The 14693-nt window shown below is 35.3% G+C and overlaps 1 protein-coding gene across 2 annotated transcripts; it reads right to left on the bottom strand.

Moving 5' to 3' along the window:
* Positions 1-254: 254 nt before the first annotated feature.
* On the bottom strand, positions 255-2304 carry LOC123321444 (26S proteasome non-ATPase regulatory subunit 6-like). 2 transcript variants are annotated; one of them, XM_044909049.1, is made up of 7 exons: positions 2096-2304; positions 1867-2021; positions 1469-1814; positions 1085-1304; positions 922-1030; positions 613-781; positions 255-560 (listed from the first exon to the last, which is right to left on the bottom strand). In XM_044909049.1, exons 1-7 carry the CDS (start codon positions 2113-2115, stop codon positions 386-388), a joined length of 1194 nt encoding a protein of 397 aa, XP_044764984.1. In that variant the 5' UTR covers positions 2116-2304; the 3' UTR covers positions 255-385. The 2 variants fall into 2 exon arrangements, with proteins under 2 accessions (XP_044764984.1, XP_044764985.1); XM_044909050.1 differs by having other exon boundaries at positions 2100-2302.
* Positions 2305-14693: the final 12389 nt, after the last annotated feature.

Below are 14693 nucleotides of genomic sequence, written 5' to 3'. Positions count from 1 at the left end.
ATAAACGTCCGAAAGTGTGCATTCGTGAGCATTCCCAAAATCAAATATAAAGGAATGAACGTTTTCAAATACTGCAAATACAGTCGAAGACATTCAAACATATTCGTAAATATTTTCACCATAAAAAAAATGATACTAATATATATATATGTAAATATATATATATATATATTAAATAATACATATGCAAGGGGAATTTCAGGGTAAATCAATACCAGCAATCTGGACAACTAATAGAAAATAAGTACTCAAAATATATAGATACTATTTTATTGGTATTACAAATAGAAAAATATCTTTACAGACTAGATGTCGAAACCACTGAATGTCCATGCATTCTTTATACTGTAGAGGAATCATTAAATGAGAGAAAGCATCCAACTGTTCAAATCTCAATAACACGACTCAATTTTTGAATCCTGTTTAAAAGTAAATCTCCTTGCTTTATGATCAACTGAAATTGACGATTTTTTTTATCAGGTCTATTTGTTTCTATTGTATTTGTCAAGCGATTTATTTGACAACAAAGGCGACCTGAACAAATAAAAAGCGAAATATCCCTGAAATTGAAAGTAAAATGAAACATCAATAGTTAGGAAAACACAACCATACTTTTCAATGTACTCTTCACTAACACCAAAGTTTTCAGCAACATTTGAAATTGATAAAGATCTGTAGGACTCCAATAATTGTGTGTAAGCAATAATTTTCATTTCTCGAATATAGTACTGATAGTGCATATGGAAATAATGGTCTGTTTTTAGTCGGTGCTCAATCTTAGCTGGAAAATTAAAGCATGATAAGCACTTGATTTGCATACATAAATTTAAAATGGAATCTGTTACCTCTGTTAGTAAAAGGAATATTTTTCGAACAAAAATTCAAACAGTTTCAATTATTTCCAAGTGAAAACCCTCTTACCTAAAGTAATGAAAAATTCTGCATAGTTACAATTGTACAGGGAAAACAGAAATGATTCTGTTTCAGGATCACTGCTAAGAGTTTCTCTGACACGATGATTCTCAATTATCTGAGAAAATAAGAATGAAAATAATAATTAGTACACCTGAAGAAACCAATTTACCTTCTTTTTGATAGAACGCCTAGGCAGAACCATCACTGATAAATAAACTGTGTATCTTATAAAACGAGCATAATTCATTATTTCATAAGAAGAAAAAGTAGAAATTGTATCCAAAAACAAATAGCAAGCAGTGTGAAATTGTCTAATACTAATACAATAAACACCCTCATAAATTTTCATTCTGTTTCTTCTCTCCCAATTCACCTCATGGTACATTAAGCTGAAAATTTTGCATTGACAAGACATTTTCGAAAAGTTACTTGGTTTAACACAATCCCTAACATGCACATTTATTCAAGTCTAAAAGTAAAAACGAACATGCAGGTAATTGTGTCAACCTGAGGAGGTTTTTTAAGATGCCTATTTCTAACATAACATTCTCACCCTTTTAGAATATGTAACTTGTAATGCATGAGTTTGTAATCTAGATAAAACATTCCGATTCTAACAACATGAAAAAGGGCATCCATAAGAGTACCAAGAGGGATTGATAACTTAAAAGCTTCTTCGAAAGTGCGTAGCGCTGATATCTTATCCCCAATTTTACTATAATATTCAGCTTTCTTTAACATCCAGTCAATCTTTTCTGCTTTATCTCCTGCCCTAAAGAGGGCTCCTTCAAGATAAAATAATGTTGTCATATTGGCTAATTGCATATGACTAAGCCGTGGGTTATCAGGAGTACACCAACTGAAAGTATGACATAGTCTATCATACATGGGCGTCATATCTAAAATAAAACATAGGTTCTTTGATACATTTTGTTAGAAGATAATACTTACCGTTGTCCTCCAGCATTTTTTTTAATTTCTCAGCAAGTGGATCATCATCTACACTTTGTAGGTGATGAATGAGGTAAGCAACTTCCAAATTAGGAACTTTTTCAATACTCTGCTCTTTCATTTCTTCTGGATCCATTATTTCTAAGTGAAAATGGCTGTAACAAATTATTAACAAATGAAGATGAAGGAATATGAAACTTCTTTGAGAGAAGGCTAGATAAAATCTCACAAACTTCCAGGTCCAAGCATCGATGTAATAATACTACATCATATATCGGCTGAACAGAAGGAATTATTAAAATTTCCACATTTATCTCTTTTATGCATCACTGAAAAAACACTTTCACAAAAACTTTGATAAAAACGCGGAACGTAAAACATACGTTCGTTTGAAATTTCTAACCAAAGTCGACTAGAAACCTCTTTGCTAGAAACCACAGAACTGAACGTATATCCAGAGGTATATCGATTCGGATAAATAAATATTTTATATTTATATTGAAGATATAAATGAATCTTTCCTGATATCAGGAATGTCTCTGCTGACATTGAAAAGTTTTGCAAAAAAAAATGAAAACAGATGGAAGCACAGGAATATAATACAGACTGTTAGCACTGTATTCTGTTATTTCTTCATCTTTATGAAGGTATTTGCGGTGACAACGTATAGGTGGTGCTTCAGGAAAAATATAAATCCCACAAATAGGTTTTTTGGCTATTTCCAAAAGCGATTGCAATTTTGTAGAGTATATTCTTTTTTCTTTTTGGAATGTTTAAACACTGTTTTTCGAATCTGAATGAATACAGGCGAACGATACTTGGTTAAAACCCATGTTACGAGAGTCTACTTTTGAATCTCACTAGTGTTTTTCAAATCACTATTGATTTTGATTCTATTTTTTATGGCTCGTGAAGCATTGGCCTCGAGATATTGTGATATTTTCACATCAGTTCGGAAATATGAAAGTAAATACCTAGAATAATCAGATTTCCATTCAACGGAAATGATTTTCCTCTAGGGAAGTCTATATAGATGTTAATCATGAGCTTTTTATCACTTAAGATGATTCAAATGATTGAGATTTCAATTTCGAGTTGGAATATATGTATTTTTTTTAAAGCTATAAGGGTAGGGTGCGATTTTCAGGATTTTTCGATACATGTCCTCAGTTAGTTTTGTTTTCATGATTTGTCAGTGAACTTAATCGAATTCAGTATAAAATAATACGAATAAAAGTACGAACTGCACAACATGACTGGCCATGCTTTACAGAAGATAATCACAAGTTACGATGCTTGAGCCTTCGGGTGATACTAAACTCCGCTTAAATCCTCAAACGTAGGTATGATCTCCAATATGGTTTTACGATGATAATATTATGAGGGATTTAAAAATAACATTCACATTCTGAGATTTCGCGAATCTGCTATGCTGATCCGGGAATTTTTATTATCGCTGCCTTGATTTTGTCGAACTTGCCAAATCGGGTAGGTATTATATTTCGGGAGTCAGGGAGGGAATTAGAGGGGACGAATACTCGATTCCTGCAGAAATAATTTAATGCGCTTCCTTTTTAAATAATGTGTTTTTGACGATTTTGCAATAGATATAGGTACGGTAGTGACAAATCTTGACATCTTAAGCAAACAGCTTTGGAACCATGACTTACTTGTTGCAAATAAAAAAAGCTTTCAAAAGCAAAAGTACCTTATTCATCCATGTTTTACAGGACGTTCGACTTGTTAAATCCGACTATTCACCAGTGCGAAGAAGCGACATAATTCAGTCTTCAACTTGAATCAATATTATCACTCAAAATATTAATGCAACCCCTAGTTCGTCGAAAAATAAGGGATGAAAAGTCGTAATTCGGTTACGGCTACGTAGACCATTAAACGTTGCGACAAATGACGTTTGATTCAACCAGAATTCGTTTGTGACATTAACATCGGGGAATAAAGCGCATTCGGGAGCATTATAAAAGCCTCTCTCCTTTGACTGTCTAGTCTATCTTATTGCGGGAAATTCAGTCCATTTCCATGGGGAATATTACATTGAAACACAGGGGCTTCGGATGAAGAAGCTCATAGAACCGTATAACGTTGAATTGATTTTCAGATGTCGCGAAATTAGTGGTAAGTGTTGATGAAATATATCGGGATCTATACTACTCTACTCTAATTGTTTCCATCAGGCTGAAAGGGTTTCGAATAATGACGTTATTTCCGATTCAGGGAGAATTTTATTCAGGATAATAACAAGTTAAACAGATTTTAGATCGAAAACATTGAGCATGTATGGGAAAATAATTTTGTCGTGTTTAAACTATGATTTTTTCTGTGTTTTTGACACAGTCTAATTAATTGTGTTGGGTTAAAACTACTGGTGATCTTTTCTATACACAATTCGTAACTTTTCCACATGAATTTTGATTCAAATACGTCACTCGATTGTTGAATACTCTCTAGAAGTGACGAGTTTATTTCACCCAAACAATCAGATGAGGTACTCATTAGCGAAGATCTTCCGCAGTCAGATTGTGAAGAAGTGGAAAAAAATGAAAATATTCAAGGAAAGCAGGAATGAAATGCAAGATATGGGCAATAGAAGTGCCCCCCAACATTTCCCTAGCAACGCATTGCCGTTTTGTGCAATTACAGAAAACTTGTTAAAAACACTCGCTTTTCTGCACACATGTAGTCGTGGCGGAGGAATTTTGCTGCGTGTATAATTTTCTGCATTCACAACATACGCATCCTCTAGGATGCAGGCCCTTGCATCGATCGACGAGGTAATGAAAATGCAAGCGCCCTAGTTCCATTTCTCTCGAATCAGGGCTGGACTCATTATTACTTCAGAACTGCACCATCAATTTTCCTGCCTCTAAAATTTCACCTCTAGAGCCATTTCTAATAAATTGTATCTCTAAACGTACGTTACAACTGTGACACCCCTACCTACCCCCTAAGGTAGCCAAATGCCAAATAATTGTGATAGAATAAATAAAAACCTATCTATCTTCCTGAATCAGAAGAGTCATTAAATTTTTCCCACTAAGTGTAGTGCCATTGTATAAAGACCACTGTGTGGTCTTTATACAATGATAGTGCTAGAGTTTCAACATTTGATGTTGCCGAATATTTGTGAAAGATACGGATTTTGATCCCACGATGGACGCCTGTACTGTTTCATGTACAGGACTAATATTGCAGGATCGTGTGGGACAGAAATAGGAGGTGTAAATCGGTACATCGTCACATGCTTGTCATTCATCATAGCACTCGACTATACAAAGCGCTTTAAAGACGTTTGATGATCTAGATATGAGCGTGTTTAGCCGCATTGTTAGTGGAGCACCTTCAGCCTCTAGACTGCGATATTGCGACCAGCTTTGTTGCCCTTTCCGTCTTCTCCTTTGACTCACTTTCTTCGAGAGTTCATTTACTAACTATAACCCATGCAGGGTTCTCCAAATTCGCTGCCTTTCATATTGCGAATCCTTAATGATGTACCTCATTTCGAGATACATATCAGTGACACCATTCTATTTAAACCAGAAAATCATCATTTATGCAAAATTAAACGACTCATCAAATTTAGTTGGGGTTTCGTTGAATCAAGGTGCTAATGATCAATTAAATATAAACACGATCTACAATCGTCCCAAATCGCTTTCGATGTGTGGCTGCAGTTAAGAAATTGAAATTTTTCATCCGTAATTTGCAAGTAACGGAAATTAGACGTTATCTGCAGGCTGATGCATGCGTTTTCGATGAAATGCGAGTGAGTTCTTCGTTATTCATTCAAATTTGAACCTAAGTAACCAAAAATGAAAAGTGAAGGACAGTTTGCGTAATTTTCCGATCAGAATATCATTCGCACATGCATGCATGCATATCAAAATACTTATGCTATCATATCGAATGTCAAATAAATGCCAGGTTTCGATGAAATTTGCAGAGTTAGTGTAGCATCAAACTGTTATTACTTTTATATTAATCCTTTAGCAGGCCATTTACATAAAACTGTCATATTCATGAATGAGACCCGAAATAGGCTGTGTTTGATTTTCGCCATAGGTATTCTGGATTTATAACGTTATTATTCGAACCATTCGATGAGAAACCGAAGCATATTATATATTTCGTTCATACAAATCCAATACGTATTCGAACTGGAGCGATAAAATGAAAACGCCGAGATTATTAGGCAAAAACTAACCATTACATTACGTATAGCGTTTCATTTGACAAGAAATGGAATACATTAAAAAAAGAATACCCAATAATAGTTCAATAAATTATCGATTGAAGCAAAAGCAATCATGGACTACATTGAACCAAATCAAATAGATTTCTTGCAGTGAGATATTTAACCACGACACACGTTTCGCTATAACAGTGGCATCTTCAGGCAGGTGACAGTAAAAATTCAACCTTACCTCACCTCAAGATGTCACTTAGATGGCGAAACACGTATCGTGGTTTAATCTCATGTTAGTGAAAATTATGTGGAATCTCTAAAGTTAATATTAAATTTTTATCCACGTTTCTTAAGATATGCCTCGACACTGCGTTGGAAGCACAGAGGGTTCGAGAATGATTGTTGCTTAAAGAATGGCATTAATTCATAATTTCTAATTTCTGATGCGAACTCATGGCTTCTCCCTTAGAGAACCCCTTATGGAGTTGTCCCTTGGAATGACGACAAGTGTGAAAAAGGGGGTGGATCTCAAACACAGCACGCGATAATTGAAAACCCAAGGTGTGGAAAATGAAAGGAGCCCCCTTTTCCGAACTATCAAAATAAATGTAAAAAAAATCATTCATTACTAAGGCGTCATAATAACCGTTGATGCAGTCGTAATGCGAGATTCGTATGTGTGGGGGATTCTCTGTATGAGAACGGGCGCAAGGAGCACAGTGGCGCACTGACAATAGACACTGTCGCAACAATAAGATTCTGACGTTAACTTTCACTGGAAGCCATCAAAATCAATCTGAAAGGTTTTCACCAATAAGAGAACCACTGATGACACATTTTTTGGCTTTCTGGATAAAGTCCCAGTGGTTTCTGTGCTTCTACTATCTACTAGGGATTTAAATACCTAGTCTATGATTCTATAAGACATGAATTCAGTTGGGTCTACCACTGCTTAAGCTCCCAGTGTTTTGATTAGCATTTTGTTCGAAAACTTACTTCTTTTTTATGTAGAATGATAGGAATGTTTGAATTGAATACTTCAATGTGTTGGTATTTTTCTGCAAGATCCAAAGAAATGACAGTAATTTCGAAAAATGACTTGGTGATAATACTTTTTCCACATAACTAGACATATCTCTTCTCTTGAATCGATCCTGTATTTTAAGCCTTAAAAAAACGTTTCAAAATGGAGTCGTGGATGTGACGCAATGTTATAGAATTCCACCAGAAAAGTCCATTGAAACAAGATATAATTACGACATTGGAAGCGAGCTACGCCACTGAAAGGAAGGGGTGTATGAAGAGCATACGTGCATCCTACACATACGGCAGAGGTAGGGTGCTAAATCAATAACCTCTTAAATAAAAAGGATGCGGTGCATTATCACCTTAGATCTTGACGTGTATAGCTCACTCTCATTCAGCCTGCTCATCTATTTATCAGTTCTTTTCTTTGAGTTTTTTCGATTTCGTCGAAGTCATTTTCTACTAATGATTGTTCCAGTTGGTATTTCTCATTATTACGTCCCCCTTCAATTGCGATCGATCCTCCAGATATGAGAGTTATCAGGAAATACTTGAAATATTTTTAATAATTATGTTGATGTTTCAGCTTTCATTTCCTCCCACATCTCTTCCTTATCCGAATGGACGTTTCAGCACGAATGGGCATTTATAGGGATATCTTCCCCATCATTCGATTTTCTCTGAGGACGAGGCTGTTTCTGAACTTTATGTTCGCTGTTCGTAATGAAAAGAAAGGTATTTTCCCTTGCCTGTATGAATATCAGAGTCAGCCTGTGATGGATTCATTACAGGGATTTAATCATTTCGGATTTGGGTCTATGGAAGCATATTTCTTCAAGATGTATAAGATAGACATTTTCAGAATGAAAATATTCAAAACATTGAAGTATTACTCAAAAAAGAAATATAACTTTAGTAGACTGGATAGGATGGAATATATTACGCCACTGAAGGCAATCGCTTTATGAATAAGCTCAGAAAAAATTTTAATATTTCCTTGCCTTCATATAACCTTTGTGAGTTTCCATACAACCTTCAATCGATAATTTATTAGTTAGTGTTTTATGAAGATCTTTGGAATATACCCGTTTATTATTATAATACCATATGCGTCAAACACAGTCATCCCTGGCTTCACAAGACATACTTATGATTCTGTATGATTTATAAGGGAATGTTTTAAGAAGAAAGTTCAATTATTGCTTAAACTTCCCTTTACGCAGAGCTCAGACAAATTTAATAATAGTCCTCTCTTATTGTTAGAAGTTCAGGTACAAACTTGTTCCCGACTTATATTTTGAGGGTGTGTTTTGAATTACCACGTAATTCACCTGGATAACTTTTCCACCCTCTCTTAACCTTCATGTGGGAAGGAATTTTCAGACGAATGAGTTCAAACTTTCCAAAATAGGCAATTACAGAGAAAGGGGTTAAAGAAAGGAGCTATCGACTCGCATTATATTCGCATTGCATTTAATCCAGAAACCAACCCCTACATGGGAATTTAGTCATGTCCCCGTCTATTCAGAAATATATCCAGGAAAAGGAAGAAAATCTACTTGACAAAACGAAATCCGACTAATTCATCGTTAATGTGTTAATTTACGCCATAACATATTGAACGTAGCTAATTGGAAAACACATCGATAAAGAAGTGGCTATCCCAATATTTCCTTTCGGAGAGCAGAGATGGAAAATCCAGGAATTTCCATTCAAGCATCATCCCCAGAACCTGTACCGGATTGAAAGGTAACATTCCTGAGCGATTAATCCAATGAAGAGATTTTAATTAATTCGTCAAGTACATTTTGACGTATTGAATGGCAGATATTCAATATATTGAGCTTCAACGATATTCAGTAAGCAATGCGATTGGATGAGAATTATGTGAAATTCATCAGATTGAAGGGAAGATTCACATCAAACTGAAAACCGGAAATGAAGGATTTTCGAAAAGGGAAATCTATCTCATGGTTCGATGGACAGAATATGAATTTTGATCGAGATGTTTTCGTGTAAGGAATACTAGATTATTGGATATGAGATTCTAGTTTCCGATTGAAAGCGTGGATGGTGAAGGAAATATCTAAAAAATGTGTGAGAGTGATTTACTCTCAGCGTTCAACAGTTCATTCGTCGATCTCCGTTGAACAAATCATTTTCCAAGAACAATATCGTGTTTCCTGTATGAAACAAAAACCGAATCCTTCTAAAAAACCGCAACCAAACATGGCTGATGCCTTGTGTGAAAAACTTTCATAATATAGGTACCCTTCAGGATGTGTGACCGGTAGGCGGGTATGAAGTTTTTTGTTTTTTTTTTAGGGAGGCGATTAACCTCCTCATCAGAACCCTCTATATAGGTTATCGAACATCCAGACAATGCGTTTTAAGCGATTGGTGCGTTTAAGGACCGCCATCATGGTGTTCGGTTACCCCTACTAGTATCACGACTAGTATTTTTTATTTGGCTTCTTGAAAATAATAGTGCCCTTTAATCGGGGGGAAATGGAGTTTATTGAGCTATAATCTATAACCTATCGGAAAGCAATGGATGTCATATAAATCTTGATTATTGAATTGTCCCTAATATTAATTTTATATTCCTCGAAATAATAGTTGAGTATGATTTAATAATAATAATTTTTTTCCCACATTCAACTCTGTATATTAATTGAAATATAGGTACTGGTTGGATGAACAATTATACGAAAATTTCTTAAATGAATAAATATACTACAGGTTGATTGTAACATCGCAGTATGCTTTGAATTATACTCCGAATCTCTACATCAACAAATATCAAGCAATTTAGAAATTAACAGTCTTTCTAATTACTCTTTTCTGTGCCGAAAACTGTAGAAATCATTGATATATGCGTCTTAAGACGCTCACTGCAATATTCTAGACATTTTGACTTATTATTAGATTCACCTGAAGATGGTATTATGATAGAGAAACACGTGGTTAAATAACTCATCTTAGAAGAAATCATGCAAGTAATTCAGGTTCTAAAAAATTGCCATTCAATCCCGTTTGTCAATACCCCAAAACATATAATTTAATGCACCATAATTTAGAATTCTCAGAGTAGGAAAACTTCCCAACAACAAAGTTCGAGTTTCGGACAAACAAGAAGATTTCCAGGCTTTGCGTTTAACGATTGATAACTGCCAAGGATTATTAAATCAATATGTATTTCGAGCTTCATGCAGGTACCTACTCATGGAAGATTCAGATTTTAAAATCTTACCATACGTCTATGGGATTCACCAGGAGGCAGATAAAAAAACAAGTAAAGAAAATGAATATGTATCAACATTTAAAATGGAAGAAATAAAAACCAAATGAATGTTTAGGATAGATATTTTTCTATTGAAGATGAACTTGACTGTGTTTGTTCATAAAGTTATCTGTGGAATACACTATCATGTGGAATAATGGACCTTCAAAGAAATTTTTGTTACGTTATGACGTATTTTTCAGGTCAAGGGTTGGAAACTAACTAATTATGTCCGGAATATTGCAATATTTCGCGACTTGAAGATATTTTAATCAAGACGTAATAATGGCATGAGTTTTCCGAAAGGGAAACACCATCTTTTCATAGCTGTTGAACTCTTCGACTGCTAAACGAAGTAGATATGACTGAAAAGGATGACGTTAAGCCAATGTCCAGCAAGCCACTAACTCTAGCATGGACGTTTGTGAATTATGGTCGGACAAGTTCCTAGAACTCATGCAACATTCATGATTTTCATGCTCACATTCTCCACCAACGGATCGGCTTAGATAGAAGCCCTAAAGCCCAATCAAAAGGTATAGAAACAGCTGAATAAATAAAACAACGACACAGAATCGTTATGTCGTTGTGGTTATTGAAATGAAGGAAATAATGAGAAAGGACCTGAAGCGGATTAAATATGCTGCCGCATCCCATCAATTAAAGTTGCAACAATAATTCGCTCTTCTAACTTCAAATTCGAAAAGTAAGTGATGATCTATCGTGAAGAATAAAGATATCCTTGAGGTTATTCATCATTGTACAATCAGTAAACAGATTAGACGACAGCAAGTCTCATCAAATATTTCTGTAAGATACGGCAATGGGTAAATTTTAACGAGACGAAATTCCCATGTGCTTTCCCATGGTATCGAAGTTCAAGAAATAAAGTGAAATATTCGCAGACATTTATTGGGAGTTGTAGAAATTCCGAATTCCTCCTGTATATGTATAGGCAGAATTAAAATAAGACCGAAACAGAATAAAATACCTATATGCTCATTATTTAACATATTCGAGACATTTCCAGTACAGAATAATCAGATGTTGACTCACACCGAAGCCGAAACAGATATTTTTCATCAAATCGAAGCATGCAAAAAATGTCACGGAATCCAACCATGAAATGGTTCGCGAAGTTTACTGTCACACTGGCCTCGATGCCCACAGATTCCAATTTACTTCGAAAATGTATAGAAATTCTAAGGAATGGAACAAAACGACTGCATTCCGAATAACTAAACGCAAATTTCATAAATTGAGAAGAGACAACAAAAAGGTGATGGTAATAGAAAATATATATTGAAGAAGACACCCCTAAAAAGGATTTGGAGGCTCTTTCAGGAATGGAGGGCCCGGGAACAGCATCAAACGAATTTCACAGAAATTTTCGGGGTCTGACTTAGTTTTTGCACATTATCGATAAACGATAAATAACTTCGTATGACAACACTCTAGTTCGGGGAATAAAATCCGTATTGTTCTCTACAGTTGATTTCATAGAAGCGAAAGTAATCGATTATGGCGATGGCGCAACAATGCTCAGTGGACTAATGAAATATATGACGTCGAGCATGTAGAGATATACAATGCCAAAACTTGGATTTCGGGAATTATCCCTTTGCCAGGATAACTCCTACCTTCATATTGTATTTATAATATACACTCCCATATTTACCGAGAGCCATAAGCATGCATCATTGCAGGAATTGTTTGAACCGATTCACAATATTTAATTTGAAAATTCAACCCCTGCTTATTTCAGTTTCTGGGGTGCAATTTTTTCAATAAACGCCTGTGACCGAAATTTTGAATCTATTGGGTAAATTCCTAATTCCACAGTGACTATACAAGGGGCCTGTTTTTTTGTCAGGTGAGGAAATTGCCCACTGTATAATGGAGCTTCTGACAGTTTATTTGGATCCTGAAAAAAGCGAGTTCCATTGTACTAGGGCCTTTCATGAATCGTGAAATAAAATATCCGATGGAGCCGATTCAATTCTTAGCTATGTCTTAAATTGCCGGATGTTTTATTTAAAATGGACAAACGCGTCGTGATTTTACAAACATTTGGCGTTTTGTTCTCTATCGGTGATTTATAAGTTCGATCGTTTTTTATGCGAGCCCCTGTTGATCCGCATTTTTCGCATTTCTTTTCATTTAACGTCAACAAAAGGTATCCCAAAGAGTAAAAGAGGAATCAAACATCTTTTTTCGTATGTAGAAATTTTTCTGAATGAACTGAATCTATTAAAAAACAGATTGGGCTACATACTTGATATGACATAATATTGTTATATTAGTATTTGATGAAAGGCATTGGTGTTCATTTTATGAAACAAAAAATAACAGGAAATAATACAAATTCTTGTCGAGAAACAGAACGCACTTAATGAAAGTAATATTTCGCTCTGAAATACGGACTAAAGTTAATCTTTCCTCCCTTCCAACAATAAGATATCTCTTGTATGTCAGCCAAGAAGACAATTTTATTTGAGTATTCAATAAAAGAAATTCCTTCCCCTTCTTCACTAATTTTCTTCCAACTAATTTATCAGAGGTTGCAAATTGAGTATTATTAGTCTTTTCCCCTAAGTGCTTCGTGTTATACATGTTACCAACGGCCTATACACCCGCCAATGAACCCAAGAATTTTCAATGTGAGCTGGTCTGTTGTTCGGGACAAAATACGCCCTGTATAGGAATCGGATTTCGCTGATATTGATCTGATAGGAACGTGAAATATTTTGAAATAAATTTCCGAAGACTACCAATGAATCTAGGTGTTGAAAACGAACGAAATTGCCAGGCATTCACGGTAGTGCTTATTCCATTTATTTTAGATAATGGCGAATCGCTAAGCACGACACGAATCTCTTATGGATGGTTTCTTTTCAATTATAAAATTATATGCAACGATGTGAATGCGTTTGTTGAGTCCTTATTACATTTGGTATCTAATAAAGGGTCTTCATAAATGATGGTAGCATCGCAGGTTTCATTACTTCATGAACTAATGCTTACTATTATGGGTCATTTGGTAATCAGTTTCTCCAAATAACTCGAAAAAGTTTGATTAATTGATGATCCATGAAGAGTATCTTGTGTCAAGAAAAAAACTCAAAAAATATAGTTTGGATACGTATTTTCTGATAAAAATTGATTCAGAAAAGGTATCACGCCCTTTGAAAGCTACCCTTAGTGAATCCAGATGCCTAAAGATCAGTATTGTAAGGAGATTTATTAGATGCAAACGAATATTTCTGGGCGAGTATAAATAAACAGAAAAGTGCAAGTAACCGACCGTGAATGTTTAAAAAATTCAGCTTCCATATCTGAGAAATCCATACCCTCGTTCCGCAGAGAGATTGCACTTCAATTCGACCGTATCCTAATCTGACACTTGTTTTCGTGTCGAGTTCCTTATTCTTTCGAGCGTTAAAATAACCCGTCCAACCAATATTAATATGGCGATGAGATTCCAAAAAAGCGGACGGCATTTTTGTTGCAGGCGTGCAATCGTTCACAGTAATCTGTCAATAATGTTTTCCCTCAAACGTCAAAATAGTTCGGATCTGCTAGAGCTTATTAAGGGAACTAATGAACTGTTTTTTTTCTGTTTGTCTCGTTTAACACGCCGACGTTTTCGAGAAACACCTTGGCAGCAGCTGTGATTATCGCATTTTAATAGGGCATAAAGGGGGTTTGGGTTATAATTAGCAGTTATTGCTTTTCATCCCTCATTCCATCGATCACGTCACTGATTGTCCAATAAACCGTAACCTATTGGGAATAAATTTTGAGTGCGAAAAAAACACGCGGCTCTTCAGCAACTCGAAGGACGTCAGTCTAGTTGCAGTTGGAATCGACTGAAAGATCGCGGAGGACGAAAGTTCGAATGATCCCCATAGTAAAACCAGAATACAAAGGTTAATTTGAAATTCATGCACAGCTTTATGTGCGCCCGTAATTATCACTGTATTGTTGGTAACTGTTGTGCAGACCATTAGTTCACACAAATACTTCATCAAATCACTTCTATAGGTATAATGCAGGCAAATTTAATGTTTCAATTAATCATAACCGAAGAAAATAAAGGAAATGTTGGAGTCGAATTTTTATGGACTGCCGTTTTGTAGAGAAACAACTAAAGACGATCTTTCCTTCTTTAGCTAACATGATCCCACAGATGTCATATAAAAATATCCAAAGTAACATATCATTGAATGCAATAAAGTTGGTGAGATTCATAGAGAAGACATTTGGGGATTGTCATTCTGTCCTGTACTTTTTCACGGATTTTCTCTCCCAATA

The sequence above is a fragment of the Coccinella septempunctata genome, chromosome X, assembly GCF_907165205.1.
Source record: "Coccinella septempunctata chromosome X, icCocSept1.1, whole genome shotgun sequence".
Lineage (NCBI taxonomy): Eukaryota > Metazoa > Arthropoda > Insecta > Coleoptera > Coccinellidae > Coccinella > Coccinella septempunctata.
This window is presented reverse-complemented; position numbering and strand designations above follow the sequence as displayed.